The 16,811-nt window shown below is 39.3% G+C and overlaps 1 protein-coding gene and 1 pseudogene across 1 annotated transcript; both read left to right on the forward strand.

Moving 5' to 3' along the window:
- LOC115242423 overlaps nucleotides 1-7,743 on the forward strand; it is a 76,013-nt pseudogene extending 68,270 nt beyond the window's left edge.
- An 808-nt stretch (nucleotides 7,744-8,551) lies between these two features.
- On the forward strand, nucleotides 8,552-16,805 carry LOC115242470 (E3 ubiquitin-protein ligase TRIM9-like; the record flags this gene model as incomplete). Its single annotated transcript, XM_029818782.1, has 4 exons — nucleotides 8,552-8,731; nucleotides 12,814-12,952; nucleotides 14,005-14,235; nucleotides 15,171-16,805. Coding segments are annotated over 4 exons (879 nt in total), but the record flags the coding sequence as incomplete, so codon positions are not given.
- Between the last annotated feature and the right edge of the window lie 6 nt (nucleotides 16,806-16,811).

Here is a 16,811-nt window from a genome sequence, read left to right on the forward strand (position 1 = left end):
AATATAATCCCCGATTTTTAAAATATTATATATTTCTCAATCAGAGATGTGTTTCGTAATAATTTTGTAAATAATTCGTAAAAATCTTTTTAATCTCAATTTTGGGGAAACCACTGCAGTAGATTTAATAAACTAGATATCCTTCCGTCATGAAACAACTCGCGGAAACATCTCGTTGGCTCCTTGAAATTCATTCATCTGGTTCGTTGCCCGAACTGGATTGTTCATCGAATTCGAACGGTTCGTCGAATTCTATAGTTCGCGTAGCGTATGTACGTGCCGAGTAAAGTACCGGGCATAAAAGCAACGTAAACTCGTTCGAAAGACGTCTTCGTACACGCTTAATTGACTCGTAACTCCTCACAACTACACCGGGATTTCGTGGAGGCGATTTATCTTTGCAACACCGAGCTGATCGCGCAACTTTGCGCTTTGGACGAGTCTTGCTTGCTGATAGTAGTTTTATCTTTCAAATGGGCGAAACGAGAGTTCTGCATCCTAGTGTAACTTCGATTATCTCGTTACGTATATCCTTGGAAACTAATTAAATTCACGTATGTAGATAATTAAAAATTAGCTATAATTTTTTAAAAATGAATTTTATAGTCTACGCTCGAATTAATCGACTTAAAATATCGAGTTAAAATAATTACGTGAGAGATGTAACTTTACGTGATTCACGATCGCTCGGATTAATGGGAAAAAACGAAGTATTCGATGAAAAACGACTTTCGAGCGAGTTTCGTTTTGACGTTGTGCTTGCATGCGATGTACATTAGTTAATATATAAATATCTTCACCGATTACAAAATCGTTCTACTCTTGGACGCAGCGTCAGAGGGGGAGGAACGATTTCCGACAGCAGGTAAAGAAAAACCAAGACACGGAAAACGCAACTAGACACCGTTTATAAGTAGCGACAACAGAACAGAAAAATAGTAATTAAGAGAGATGAAGGAGGCGTCGATCTTATCCGCCCGAGTCGTCTAGACGAGGGTCAAGGACGAGGAGGGGGGGTAGGAGGAGGGAGGGAGAGGGGAAACGCTTAATAATTTTATGTAGCCCCCGGGAGCGGCTCCTTTCAAGCGTGCCTCCTCGCTCGCCGCCGCCGCCGTCAGCCTTGCCGTACGCTAAAACGTTTCAAAAGCGGATTAATTAGGTACCGGCTTTGCAGTAACTGCCGTAACGATCTGGAGGTATTAACTCGTTACGAGGAGACATCCTCCTCCTTACCGCGTTCGTCGAGTATACGCCTAGGCTCTCCGGTACCGGGTCTTAGATACCCGATGTCGGGTCGGGAAATGTTAATCGCGTCTGATTAACGTGTTTACGGACGTATGGATAACTTAATAACGTTACGGCGTAGAGAGGCAGAGTGAATCGCGTGAAGAGGTAGACGTGGCTCGATTCGCTCGAGTGATAAATAAAATCATTGATTTCGTCGACTCGATTTTGCGATAGAATTAACACGCGAAAGCGCTCGCGGTTAGAATTAAAGGACGCGCGGACGATTCGGGGAAGCTCGTTCTATTTGCTTATTATATCTTAACGGATTTGCACAACCGCGTCGGGATTTCTAATCAGGATTAGCGCGCGAAGGAGAGTTAATGAAATACAAATCTATTTAACGAAACTCAATAAATGATTACGAGGTCGAGGAAAGCGCGACTCTTTGCTCGTTTATCTATCAGGACATTTAATTCTCGAGCGATCTTGATACAAATCGAGTATATCCGGAGGGTTATACCAGAAAGTTTCTTCATTACGCGCAGTTTACTCGTCAAAGAGCGGGCACGTCTCAGTTCGTTAAAATCTGCAATACTTGATTGGCAGTCACACGGAATTTCATTTACTTAACCCGGCTTTGCAAATAGCAAAGCGAGGAATGTGCCCCGCGGAAACTTCCAAGTTCGTCGGGATTTCGCGTAAAGTTTGCGACGAAATCGCTCGGGCGAAAATTTCCGGAATCTAACGAATGTAATATATTGGAAAAGTATATATGTATACAGGCATACATTACTGACATTGTTAACTAACGAGTTTCTTTTTCTCTTTGATGAAATTTGGAGCTTGTATTTTATGACTATAATCTTGTGCTATAGATTTTACATAGAAATAATAAAATACTTATATATAATGAATGATTATTGAAAATAAGACAATATGAAGAATAATCATTTGTCAATAATTTATAAAATTACTTTGCTCCATGATTTAAAAATCTGCAAATGCGATTGTAATAGCAGCAGCTGTAACACGAAAAATCAAATTATCGATTCTCAATACAGTTATAGCGACGACGAAGTTATAGGCAAGGTATAAATGCGAAATTCATTTATCCTTATTTGCGTGCGTTTCATCTGCGATTTCGATCTTTTACTAAAGCTTGAACGAACATCAAAAGTCGTCGAATTTTTTATCATCATGGTTTAGAACAGAAGAGATGAGCAATTGACACGACGAAATTCTGAAACGAATGTCCCGTTTTCTTAAATTTCGACTTTATTGCGACGTTTGATCGCCGGTAATTCGAGTTTTACGACACAAAAAATTGTAGAACTTTTCAGAGTGCCGCTAAATCTCGTTATTATCTGCTTCCGCGATTTTAGAACCGATCGGACCATCGCCTCGCGGAGCTAAAAGTTTGTCACCGTCGAGAATTCATGCGTCTTATTATCCGCTCTAGTTTATAACGCGATGCATCCAATTACGAGCGCGAATAATTATTCGACGATTTTATAATCGATTTTATAATCGATGATTTTATATACAAGATAAATGCAATCTTGTCAGCATCGACGAAAAGTGGACAGATAGATAGTGTTATTCCTCGTATTTTTTTTTTTTTTTTTTTTTAAATGAAAAAAATTTGCCTGCCTGACTCGACGTCCAGTATCGCGCAATATTTCTGTCCTGTTTACTTGACAGAGGTTTCCCTAAGTTTCCCGCTATGAACAGAGAATGGAGAACCATGAGTCGGTCCAGACATCGGGCGGAAAATTAAACGCGCGCTTGTCGCAGACGAGGCTGATGACCGTACAATGCGACGTTAATGTCCTGTACGTACGTCTCGTTGAGATAACACGCGGGTAAACAGGGATTTTACCTCCTCTCGCTGGCAGATTAATTCGCTCATTAATTTATGCGACACCGCAATCACGCTTCATCGTCAACGCCACCGATCGCTTTTAATAACAACGATTCTCTCAGAGTTCATATCACCGTATGTTGACTGAAATAGTAATTTATAGTAGTTCGTATATTTTGAGAAAGACAGTCTGATTAAATTTTTATATATGCGATAAGATGAATGTTCTTTTTTTTCACAGAAATATTTTATTAAAAAAGAAATTAAAGTATTATTTTTTATCATATTCGTGAATAAATAGTAGAAATTAATAGGCATTACAAGTCTGAAGTCGAACTGTCAAATTTCTCTTCTCTTCCATTTCATTAACTTTTATCATAGTTGCTCAACAAGAAAGAGATAAATACATTGAACGTTTATACTTACGAACTCGACATGAGGAAAAAAAGTTATCGTATTGTATCGAACTTTAATCAAAAGTATGTAGTCGAAGGACTCCTCCAGAAGTCTAGAAGCTAAGAAGCTTTTCGCGAACGAGATCAGTTGTCTCGCGTCAGAAACGAAAGTGTCGAAGCGAACGTGATTGTTACTTCTGCGCCGACGGTGAAGCGTGAAAGATCGTCTTCGGCGAAGAACTTCCTCAAGATCACGGTCGAGTCTCGCGAAGAAGACCATTTTTCGCGACGTCGAGAGCCGTCCATCCTCCGCGAAGTTTATTTTCATCTGTCGGCAAGTTTTATCAGCGAGATATATTTTGCGCGCGATACATTTTAACAGGCTATCGGCGCGCTCGTGCTTCTCTCTCGCTCCCCCTCTCTCTCTTTTTCCTCCTCTCCTCTGTATCGCCCTTATCGATGCACCCTTTTTTTTACGTTTTTCTCACAAAGAGAACAGAATGAATGAGAGAAAGAGAGAAAGGGAGATGGAGTCTACACGAATATCGGATATCAGTGCGACGCGTCTCGCACAGTTCGATAAATCACTCCGATATGGGCATAAAGTTTCGCTGGCGTGTCGATTCACGTCGGACCCATTGCAAAACTGTAAAAAGGGCGGCCGTAACAGAGAGAGAGAGAGAGAGAGAGAGAGAGAAAGTTTTCTTTTTTTTCGTTCGTGCCCCGTTGTTTCCACACGTCTCTGTCGAGCCGATCCTTTCTCGGAAGGCGAGATCTTCAAGTCACTCGCGTGCACCTGTCCCATCCATTAATTCTCGCTTTTACGAGCGCACCCTCGTAAAATGATCGATATTTCACGTGGTTTCTCGTGACTTTTTTAGGCGGTTTTAATTGACGCCGCGGTTCCGTTATTTCGCGCAACCCTTTCCTTCTCCCTCTCTCTTTGCGGATTTTTTTACTGTTATTCAGTTGGATTATAAACGTTATCGGTACTTTGAAATTTTACTCGATGTTATAAATTTAATTAATTTTAAACATCCAAAATAATTGTCTTAATAAATCATCACTATTCCGTTAAGGATATATTAAAAATAGATATCCGTGCGTGTCATATTTCGAAAATGACATTGTGAGAAATAATCGTCGATGCTGACTGTAATACTTGGGGATGTCGCACGTTGATAGCACCGACGTAAAATCCGACGAAATCCCGGATAATCGATAGTAATGTCGACGGTATAGAGCGGATGGAACGTGGCGCGGTGGAATTTACCGTACGAACGGCTCCATCGAGGTTCCACGTCGGATTACACGAGTTTTTGGATCGCGATAAGCGATGAAACAGCGTGAGTTTATTCTCCACCCGCGACGTTCTTACCCCCGTTCGGCATAAACGACTTTTATCTCGTCGATCTTTATCGCGTCCCGTGCAAATTATGCGATCCTACACGATATTACTTCCTGAAAAATCAGATTTTAAAGTCGCGATATAAATTTTTTTCTTGAATAAGATAATTTTCTGGTCTACGAATTTTTTATCGGCAAAACCGTTAAGCCATCGAGTGATCGCGAGACTAGCATTATTTTTAAATAATTTTCTACTAATTTTCTGCCCGATGTACTTAAATGAAAATTGACCTGTTTTTTTCCCAGTCTTTCTTTGTCGTTTAATTAGAAATGAGGACAGAAAATAATAATTGTTTTTCAAGAGAGAGAGAGAGAGAGAGAGAGAGAGAGAGGACCTCAATTTGCATTAAAGCTCCGTTGGTTCAACGTCGAACATAGTTATGTAACGCTCGTGCCATTAGCCTAATTTCATAACGTGAGATACCGCAGGGACCTTAGAACGTGCTGTAGAGTAGAACGGCTCACTCCAAGGAGACGCTGAACTCCATGACGATTTGCTGTCAAGCATGAAGCCGGTTAATTATGCATACACATGCTAAGCCTTCCTTGACGTTGTAGCGGACAAAACACTATCCCCAGTGTTTTATGTCTAGTGTTTATATAAAATAGAATTAACAGTTTATATAAACTTTGGAACGCACTTCACTCCCATCAATTCACGTAATATTTCACGAAATTAAAATTTAAACATATAAGTCGACTTGACGTTTTGATGACTTGTTTACTGTAATAAGATTTTTATGTCGCGTGCTGGTAAAATATTCAATACTTGAAATTAGATTAATTCTCTTATCTCTCAACATATTATATAGTAAATATATATATATATATGTATATATATATATACATACATGCATTTGATCATATTAATACAAACATATCTGATATAAAACATATTTAATATTAAACATATTTGATATAGAAAAGGAATAAAAAGTAAATATATATATATGTATATATATATACATAATTTTTTACTTTAAACTTTTTCTCTTTCTTTATCGCGATTCGTTCATATTGCCACAATTTCCCATATAAAGATTACATTTTTCAATCCCATACGAAAAATTATATTTTCCCATATAAAAGATTACATCTTTTGTGTAGAGAAAAATGTGATTTTTCATACTATTCATCGTACATATATATATTGAAAAAACGTATTAAATTTCCTACATCATTGAATTGACGAGACAATTTCATCGAAATCGGAAAGATGATTAGTTTCGCGCGAAATCGCAGCTTCCACGGCTTTTATTCCATAGAATTATCAAAGGCAGCACTTTTTCGTTTGCGCGAATGTATGAGATATGCTATTGAAATTCCGTTTTTTGCTTTGCGAAATAAATGTGTACATATACACTTTCATCGCAATTCCAATCGATCCATTGATCTGTAACTCCGCGTGTGTTTGTCCTTTTTATCTATTGTAAAAAGCAGATTTTATCCGATTTATAATCTAGATTGAGCAGAATGTTATTTATCTGCATATTATCACAGAGTAAAAATCTATCTCGAATGGACGAATGTGAAATTGTCATTCAAAAATAATGCAATAGAGGCGGGACACCCTATACAGCACAATTCTATCAAAGAGTTGACTCGACCGCATTTTTTTTGTAATTTCATAGCATCAACCTATACAATAACAAGCAAAAGAATCGCGATAACTTTCGCGACATATTTCTTTTGTTCTGACGACGGCGTGTTTGTCAAGCCTCGGTCTTTTCGGTCGCGTGTTTACTCGACGCTCGCGGCGTCCGATCGAATTATGCTCGCCGGCACATCCGGAATCGACCGAAACGGACAGGTGCGTCGAGAGTGTTTTCGAGATAAGTTTGCGCGAAACCGCATGCGGACGGCGCGCACTAAGAGGAAATGCTTTCGGTTTATTAGCATGCCGTGCAAGTTAAAGGACGAGTTGACGAGCCGCGTCGCGACGCGCCGAGTTTCCACTGAAAGCCAGATAATTGCATGTAGAAGCATCAACGACCACCTGCAGCTCGCGTTAACGCTCTTGAAAGCGGACTATCTCGCCGACATTCGCGCGGTTCATAATGAATTGCTCGATCCAACGTCGATCGTTTCGAACGATCGCTCTCTTATGGCGAAAGCAACACGCGCGGAAATTTATCTAGAAATTCAGCGAATATAATAATACTTTACGAAGAGAGAAAGAGAGAGAGAGAGAGAGACGGTATCATTAATATAATTTTCGATTTTAATCGAAAATTTCAAATATGTGGACGAATTGCCATTTTTAAAAATAAAAGCACGCATATTTTTCATGTAATTGAGTAGCTTTATAAGAAACAAATTATTATCTAACTTTAACTTATAATTTCGCAATATGAAGAATTAATTCGATTCCAGCGTATTATTGAGGAACTTATATATTCCGATCGAGATTTGACAAATTGAAATATGGTGCTCTGCATCGATAGTTCAATACATTTCTGTCGGACAGAAATTTAGATAGCGGCGGCCGCGCAATAATTTGCACAGCTTCGACTTGTACCTTAGACAGTCAGCCATCGAATGGAATCGTGCGGTCGCGCGGCAACGACCAAGTTCCATTCGTCGTTAGGAAACTCGCGGCAAATTCGGCAGTCCGAAACCCGTTTAAATTGTGAAATTATTGCCGCCGAAGGTCATCACCGGCAATCCGGCTTTGAGGCAAATCGAAATTGGAGCCAAGCGACGCGGTTTCGGATCATGTTATATTTAAATTAGCCAGCGGAGTTAAAACTATCGAATCTCTCAGTAAAACCGTTTAACGATCTCCGTGTGAACGTATTTTATTTTATTTTAGCGCCTTTTTGCGATCTTATCCTCAATGATTTAACGCGATAAATTATCGAATTTTTAAAATTTTATTTGTTTCCGATGGTTCTCTATTTTCTGACAGTATAAAATTGGAAAATAATATTTTCTGTCTTACATATAAATGTAAATTACATATATATATATACATATCTTATTACATAAATATAATTTTTAATTTTAATTTATTTATATGACAACTTCCTTCTTACTTATAAAACTACCGTTGTTTCTCTAAAGTGATTCACAAACGAACTTTGTCGACTCGAAATTTATAAAGTTAAATGCTTTATCTAAACCCTTTTGTTACGAAATTGCGGAATGTTTAGCTACTTATTTGGAATACTTGTTAAGTGTGTACAAAGTTCTATCAAAGTGGAAAATTCCGAGATTGAAAATTTTTCTTAAAACAGGTACAACATTTATAATCTGCTTATAACTTTATTCTTACGAGTCAATTTTAGTTTACAAGTTTTATCATTCTCTTTACGAATTTATCATACTTATGCTTCCATTATACGATTATTAATGTGTCTTTCGTTCTCTACATTGTGATTTTGAGAAGAAAAATCGCTTTTAAATCAAGCGGAAAATCCCTTATTTAATCGGCTTATCTTCGTTCATTTAACATAACAACTAAACCTCTATCGAGTCATCGCGAATCCTACAATATTAGAATTAATCCCAAGATCTCTTATCTCGGAATTAAACGACATTATTAAATCCAGCATATTATTTTACTCTCGCATTTCCACATATACACACCATACGCGCATACATATACACCGTCATAGTTACAGCAACACGGAGCGCTACTTAAACCGTCTCGACGCACGTATTTCTAGCACCCGGAGCGCCTTTACTGATCCCCGAAGAGTGTAGTGCCGAGAACAACAGCGTCACCGTTGCCTGGCAGCCGCCACCTGGGCACGGAATTATAGGCTGTGCCGGACAGAGGGGCCCAGCTATCGAGGGATATCTTTTGGAGTTGGACGACGGCTGCGGCGGGGAGTTTAGGGTGAGTAAACACACCCCCGGTGTGTCCGGAAGAAATTGTACTCCCGTGTCTGTCGTAGGACTGTCGGTGACTATCGGAGACGCCCGGCTCGGATCTCTCGAAGCTTTCTCGAGATCTCGGCCCCGCGCATTTCTCGATGACACTTTACTCGTTGGATCCCTCATCGCGTTTCTCGTACATTTTTTTTTGTCGACGCGACGGACGTCCGGCTCCGGTGTTTCTTTCTTTGCCAAATGCTCTCTCCTTCGGTCGTGTTATCCCGTCGAGAATGACGGCGATACGGCTTTGTCCAACAATGGGACACTTCAACGTTCTCACGATATTTTTCGTAGAATTGTTCCGGCTCGGACAAGATGATACAAGAAGACCGGTTGACATTAAATAGTATTTGACGTTTGTTATTTCTCCTACGGAAATTTTGAAAGTGTCGTATCAGCTTTCTTACACAGTACAATGGGTAAATATTTTTCATCAATTATAATTTTTTTGGGCTTAATTTATTTTTGAGATAAAATGACGAATTGATCCTTATCCGTTTAATATAGAAATTCGTGATGTAAATCGAATTTAATATAAAATACTGCGTTAAAATAAAACATTAATTTTATTGGAAGCGATGTTGCGAGACTGTCCATCAGTCTCGCTTTCGAAAAGTTAGACAGAGTTTCCTTGCGCTCTGATGAAATAAAGTTACTCGTACTGCAAAAATAGTAAAAAAGACAAGATTGTACGTGGCAGGAAACTCGAAAAGATCGGTTGTACATGTTGAACTAAACGTGACGGTGTAAACCGAGAGAAAAGAGATGTAAGTTTTTTTTTATGCGTGGTAAAATTCTATTTTTTCTCCCGACCATTCTTCTTAATTTTTTTTTAGAATACATATGTAAATGCAAAATTAGCTACAAAATGGTAGCATTTTCTCTCTCTAGAAAATAAATTATACATGTATTCTGATTTCCTCGCATTTATTGATTGTACTTCCGTTAAATGACTTGAAAAACTAAAACTAAAAACTAAAAAGTTTCTTGACATCATTTAATGTCATGTTGTGTTAGGAAACTGCTTATTACTTCCTTGAGTTGCGAAATATATGCGCGCACAATTTTATCACTATCATATAACAGCTTCGTCTCTTACAATACGATAATTTTTACTACACGCAATAACATCGAAATGTACTTCACGGACAGATTCCCGGACGTTTAACAAAACCAGAAAGACCAAATACATAAAAAGCTACCTTTCAATTCACCCGGAAGACTAATATCGGCTATAATATGTGACATTGAAACGCGTAGAAAGAATAATCGGAAAAAACGACGACAGGATTATAAAGTCCCTTTCGATGGAAATTTGCTTTGCGCGCCGCGAAACGAATATCAATATCAATCGTCCGTAAAGTTTATGCCTTATATGGATATTTTTGTTACGAGAATCGCGAGTAAAGGATCTCCTCAACCACACGTATTCGTTTGCGACGCATTTCCGGCTTAGCGAGGCCCGTCACATTTATTCTCGGATCGGGTTTTGCTCGGCCGAACTCGAAACGCCGTCTTTCACGTTTTATTGATCGTAAACGCGGGTGGCAACGAGCACCCTTCCTCCCCCCCTTCGAAAAAACGTGGTAACGATTACGGCTAATAACTCAGCCTAAATAGAACGCTTGAGCCGCGACATAAAAGTCGGGAATTAAAAGGCAGTCTCTTGCGGAGCGAATTCATGGCGCAAGTTTGAAAAATTTGGGAATTAGTGAAAGGCGAATGAAGGCAGTTTAACGCGCTACATTAACTCGTTACGCCCGCAGCATCCGCAGAACCGGGAGATAAAATCTCTAATTGTCTGTATAATACGAAAAAAAAATTGTACGTAATTTATAACAATTTAAATTTTTTTCTTTTTAGCGCGTATAAGCAAGTATCTGCAATTATATAGAAACGATTTATGAATTAGAGGATTTTTTTTCTACTCGTAAATTAAGACTCGGCTCTTTGAGAGCGTTAATTGAAATCCACGATTCCGCAAGATTCCGAGCTTACACGTGAGAAATGAGCGAGCCTTTCGGGCGATGGCAATTATTAATTGCTGGCGACGATATCGCTTCTTTCATTAGAAGTTTTTATCAAATGACGGCAGTTCGAACCGTCGAACTGCAACATAACCCACGATATTAATGTGAGGCACTCTACCGACGGACGTGAAGTTTTATAGAGTTTTGTCTTCCACTATCGCAAGAGAGAAAAAAGTTGAACAAAGTGGAAAGGTCAATTGATATATTATAAAGATTAGTCTTTTTCATACGGAGTTTTTCTTTTCATACCGTTGGGTTTTTAATTCTTACAAATATTTACATATGCATGAATACGTGAAAATGATACAGTAGGTTTAAATAAAAGAGATTATACAATCTTAATAAAAAGACAAAAACACTATACTTTTTTTATTTTATTAATATCAGGTTTAAATTTCATGTATAAACTTCACAATAGTTTCAGTCAAGGTAAATGACACATTTATAATGTTATAATATTAAAACAGTTCTATATTCGAAATTACATTAATTCTTCTCATATTTCGTGAGGGTTTTATTCTAGAAATGATCCGCGCGAAGGAATATAACATGCAAAATTCGCAGCAAAATCGACGAGAATAGCACGTATATTGCTCCGTACGTCACACATATATGAATATCGTCCGTTCGCACAAACGTGCTCCAGGTCGGGCTTGTAAATCGCGCATCTAAATTTTCATGCTTTGTTAATAATGCACCCGGCGGCGCGTTGCGATACCGGTGCTCGTTAACGAACGTAGCGATACCGCGAATATAAATCGTCCTCGTTGTCGGCGCCCTCCTCGTTCTTCCTCTGCCCGACTCGTCGCCCGAGTCCTCCTGATGGCTATCGGTATCGCACGGCCACCCCCCTCCATCTCCCCTTCTTTTAATATTTAAATCGAGCTCGTTCGCGCGCGAGTACGACGGCCTCGGATTTCCCGGTCTCTGGTTTCCGTTTCCTCGTAGTTCACTTTACTCGCTCCTACGTTCCTGCGGGATCGTCATTCAAGCTTGCGGCGGGATCTCCTTTGATGGATAAGGATCGAGTTCAGCCGCGGATTCACACTAACCTCCGGGATTAATTTCATCTTTATGTTCTGCGTTATTTTATTTAAGGAGAATATGCAAGATATACAAGAGTCTGATTTTTATTTGTTTCGAGAAAGATTCATAATTCTTAGCATGCCTTATACATTTTCATTCATCTCAAATTTATTGTATTTTACTTATTGTATATATTAAGGCATTATAATTATGCAACATTATAATAGAGATGCATAGTTAAATTTAATAATATTTATAATTGTTTCTTTATATCTTTGTTATCATATTTTTTAGACATATATATAAAAAGAATAAAGAAAATTGTATTGACGGTATCGAAAAGAAAAAATAACTATCAAAAAAGAATTGTTTGAACCGTATATTTTATTAGTGCATCGGAAAACTTTTATTTTGACGTAAATCTGATAATACATATCTCGGTTTGTTTATCTGTGGCTCGACCAATCGATGTTAACTTGACATTTCTTTTAAAAAAGTTTGGATGACAAGTAAAGTCCGTTTATTCTCATTGATCTACCATCACAACTACAATGCTCGCTTGCCATAGAATTTTATTCCAGTCGAGTTGAACATTTTGATCTGCTTTAACCATTATTCGTATAAAAGTCGGTCTCGATATATTATCATATTTTTAAATAAATTATTTGTTTCTGTATATTTTTAAGAATTTCTAATTTATATTATTATTTTGTTATTATATTTAACGTATTGTTTTACATACACACTTATGCGCAAAAATAATTTTTTATTATAAAATATCTTTATATTTTTTTACACTGTATATAATATATATAAATTATATCTTGTACGTTTTGACAAGTAAGGGTTTTTAAATAATATTATTTTCAAAGAAATTAATTATATTCTCGCAAAATATCGTTCTTTCTCTCGACTAGTGGTACAAATTACTCGGATGCAGTTGCAAGCCGCAAATTCACGAGTGCGCCGTTTGAAATCTGATTCACAGGAGGTGTATTGTGGACGCGAGACTATCTGCACTGTGGATGGGCTGCACTTCAACTCACTCTATAATGCCAGGGTGCGGGCCTTTAACAGTGCCGGCGAGGGCGAGTACTCGGAACTGATCGGCCTTCAGACCGCGGAGGGTGAGATTCTCCGTTTCTTTTTTTTTTTTTCCTTTTCACGGTTTCCTGGGCCGAATGCGCGGAGGCCTCGACTGGGAAACCGGCGTCGGTGTCGCGTGGAAGACGAACGGTCGTAAGCGACGTCGATTTTCCAACCGCGCGTATTCCTCTCTTTTTTTTCCGCGGCACGATCGCGTGATCGATGAGATGGACGGTGGACGCACAGAAATGAACGCGATAGAATGTCAGCCTAACGGCGTTTGCGGAATAATGCGATCGACAATTACAAATGACTCCCATTTTTATTTTCGTATATTTTGGATACGGATTCTCGAGGAATTTCGTTTGATTTTATTATTATTGAATCATAAATATTTCTTAATCCTTTAGCACTGCAGAGAATTAGATGTACTCTTATCTTCTAATCTTTGAACGGTGAATCGATTAATAGCGAATATTGAATACTTATTTGATATGCAGATTAAAATTTTTATATTGCATTTTTAATATTTTTTTCTAAAATTGGATTAGTTTTGCGCTGTTTTTATGTATAGCATATATTTTTCGGAATGAGATATTAATATGTAAGGAGATTGTAAAGGAGAAAAAATTGATCTTTTTTTTCGTATTTCCGGATAGTGAATAACTTGTGATATTCGCTGGGTGAGAATTAAATATTAAGTTTCGACAATCCCACGCGTCATAACAAATTCTATATAAAAATTTTAAATGATTTAACATTGCGTGAGGTAAGATATGTCTCACCCTTCCACGTTCAGGTTTCGCAATCGCGTCACGTCGAGACCTTCGACGTATCAAATTCTTAAATTATTTAGCGGCGTAGAAAATCCGGGTTTTCCTCCCTCACATCGTTCCTCGTCTCCCATTAAGATTCCACAATCCCGTCACGTCGTTATTAACATCGAGTGCGGCGGCGATGTCGAATTCCCAATAACCCGGCACTTCGATACCCGGCGCTCGTGTAACGCCAAGCGTGCAGTTCGTTAAGCACGCTTGCGGATCCGTATCCGCGGAATATTAATCGGAGCTACATCCTCTCTGGTCCCTTGCAGTGGCGTGGTTTTCGTGGGCCACCGGCGCGGCCGGCATACCGCAGGAGGTGTCCATATCGGAGGACGCGATGAGCGCGTCCTGCGAGGGCTACGAGCACCGCGTGGTCCTCTCGAGCGTCGGCTTCTCGCGGGGCGTCCACTACTGGGAGCTGACTATCGATCGATATCACAGTGACACCGATCCGGCCTTTGGTATCGCCCGGGCCGACGTGTCGCGTGATCAGATGCTAGGTAAGTCCAACATTGTTGCCCTCTCTCTTTCTCTTTCTCTCCTCTCCGGTCTTTCTCTCCGGAAAAGGAGAGGACGGTCGTGCGGTTTATCCCACACCGATGAAATATTCATGCGCCACCCGGTACACTCCGGAGATCCCTGATTTGTTCGGAAATTCGGAAGCGAGAGACGTATGTATCGTGTTTTTTTTTTCTGTATCTCTCTCTTCTTCTATCTCTTATATGTCGCTGTGGATAAAAGAAAACGATGGCCAAGAGATTCCGAAAGCGCGCGGTTGTGCAACATACTAAAAGAGAAGGATACTTTAATCTTGGACACGTGGAAACCAGGTCAACGCTCTTAGAGCTGATGAAAAGCAAAGACCGCGCTTAATAAACTCGATGGAAATGTATAATAGAAACAGGAACTAGACAATGTTTCTCATATCTCTTGCGATTTTTCTAAAATATTAACGTTGTAAAGTCCAATAACATAATAATTTGCTTCATCTATTCCAATTATTTCGAACGAGTAAAAAAATATAATGTTATATATATACATATTTCGGAAATTAATTTAAATATTTAAATACTCTCAATCCATTATATTTTATTGCTACTGAAAAATAATTATTTTAACTGCGCGAAGTCTCTTTGTCTCTAAAGAGAAATATCTATTTCGTAAAATCAATCACACATTTCCCATAGAATTTGGATTAATTTTAATTATTTGGATACAGATAAATATTGATTATTATTTCATATTAACACATTTATAATTCAGTAGGAGAAAAATAATTTATACAAATATTTTTATTTAAGATATACTCCCCCGCACATTCTATTTCTAACATTTTAACATTTATTCTGCTATTTACGTGGTGATGCAATTCGATCTCTCCTTTCCTCGAAGCTGAAGATCGGCTCGCGCAATTTTGCGAATCGTCTGTTCGCAGGTAAGGACGACAAAGGCTGGAGCATGTACATAGATCGGCAACGGTCGTGGTTCATGCACGGTGGCGGTCACGCGCAGCGCACTGAGGGAGGCGTTCAACAGGGCTCGACCGTCGGTGTCCTCCTCGACCTGGATACCACGCACACATTGCGCTTCTTCGTCAACGATCAGCCGCAGGGCGGTGTCGCGTTCCGCGATCTCTACGGCGTCTTTTATCCGGCGATAAGCCTTAATCGCGGCGTCACCGTAACCCTCCACACCGCCCTGGATGTACCGCGTCATTTGCTCGCGCTCCACGAGGAGTATGTTAGCGATATAGTTCAAAGCTAGGGGTATCTCAATGTCCTCAAGAAGGGCCTGCCGCAGGAGATCGGCTCGCCCTTAGGCTCTTCCGTTTGCATCGGTAACAGGTGCAGGGACTATGAGTCGGGCCAGCTGCTGGAGAAGATTGTCGAGGAGAGTCCGGTTGATGTTAATTGATGAATAGATCGCTATCAGAATGCCTAATATTATCGTTCATTGTGTCTCGGTTTTCTATTATCTCGCTCGGTTCGACGGTAACCGGGAATCGCTCCCAAATGTCTCCACGATATCGACGTGAACTTTGACTTTTTCGCCAAATTGTGCGGCGACACGAAAGTGGTTCGATTTTCTCGGGGACACAGGGCACATAATATTCCCTCCGAATACTTTGCGATATTTTTCAATTACTCGAAAATATATTTTGCGAGTACAGCGAGTACATTTTATATCATATCTGAATTATTAGAAATATGAGTTTTTGATCTTTTATATATACGATTCAGAAATATATTGTCCCCGAGAGTGTTAATCCGAGTAAAACTCGTCTCGCGCTACTTGTCTGAATATAAGCGGGATCCACGAGAAATGACAATTCAACAGATCCGGAAATTTCGGTGAGAAGATTTCGACGAGGGAGGCGCAAATCGTGGAGTTTTTTGGATCCGGCTTGTTTGAGAAACTGAAACTTAGAATCGAGACTCTAATTGGAATCGGGATTATTTTTCCCTTTCGTTCGCACGATCAATAATCCCACTAAATCAGAGATCATCGAGATAATATTTCAATCGAGACACAGATATTGCAAATATATAAGACAGTATAAAATTACTCGAAGAGTGAGAAAGCACTTTATTTTGAAGACTTAATGAGACTGAAGTAATTTACGCACACACGTCATGCAATCCATAAATAATATCTCCCTCGTGAGGAGGTCAAGAGAGCCGAGATAAAGTTCCCTCCGTTCAAGATCAGTACACTTTCTATTTATAGCGCGCGCTATATAAAAGCGAAGCAAAGAAAATATTTTTTCCTACACGTTTCCTGAATACGTTTCTCCGTTCGTCTCGGAAGATTACTTCGGCGAAGACTTAACGCACTTCTCAGAGTTCGATGCTTCCGTAATCAGTCAACTAACTCTTTGACACTCTGCGCGCTATACAACTGACTACAATCTAGGAATTTATGTACTGGTCGGAGAAATTACCGGATACTTAATCGAAACTGGAAGAGTTGACCCTTGGAAGCAAGGAAACGTCCATTAGCAAATAGCCAAGTATCGTCGCCGACAAACTTCTGTGTTTGAGTAAGAGCGATCAATCGGTCGGTTCGAGAGATCGTA

This window comes from Formica exsecta, unplaced genomic scaffold (assembly GCF_003651465.1).
Source record: "Formica exsecta isolate Colony F162 unplaced genomic scaffold, ASM365146v1 scaffold599, whole genome shotgun sequence".
Classification (NCBI taxonomy): domain Eukaryota; kingdom Metazoa; phylum Arthropoda; class Insecta; order Hymenoptera; family Formicidae; genus Formica; species Formica exsecta.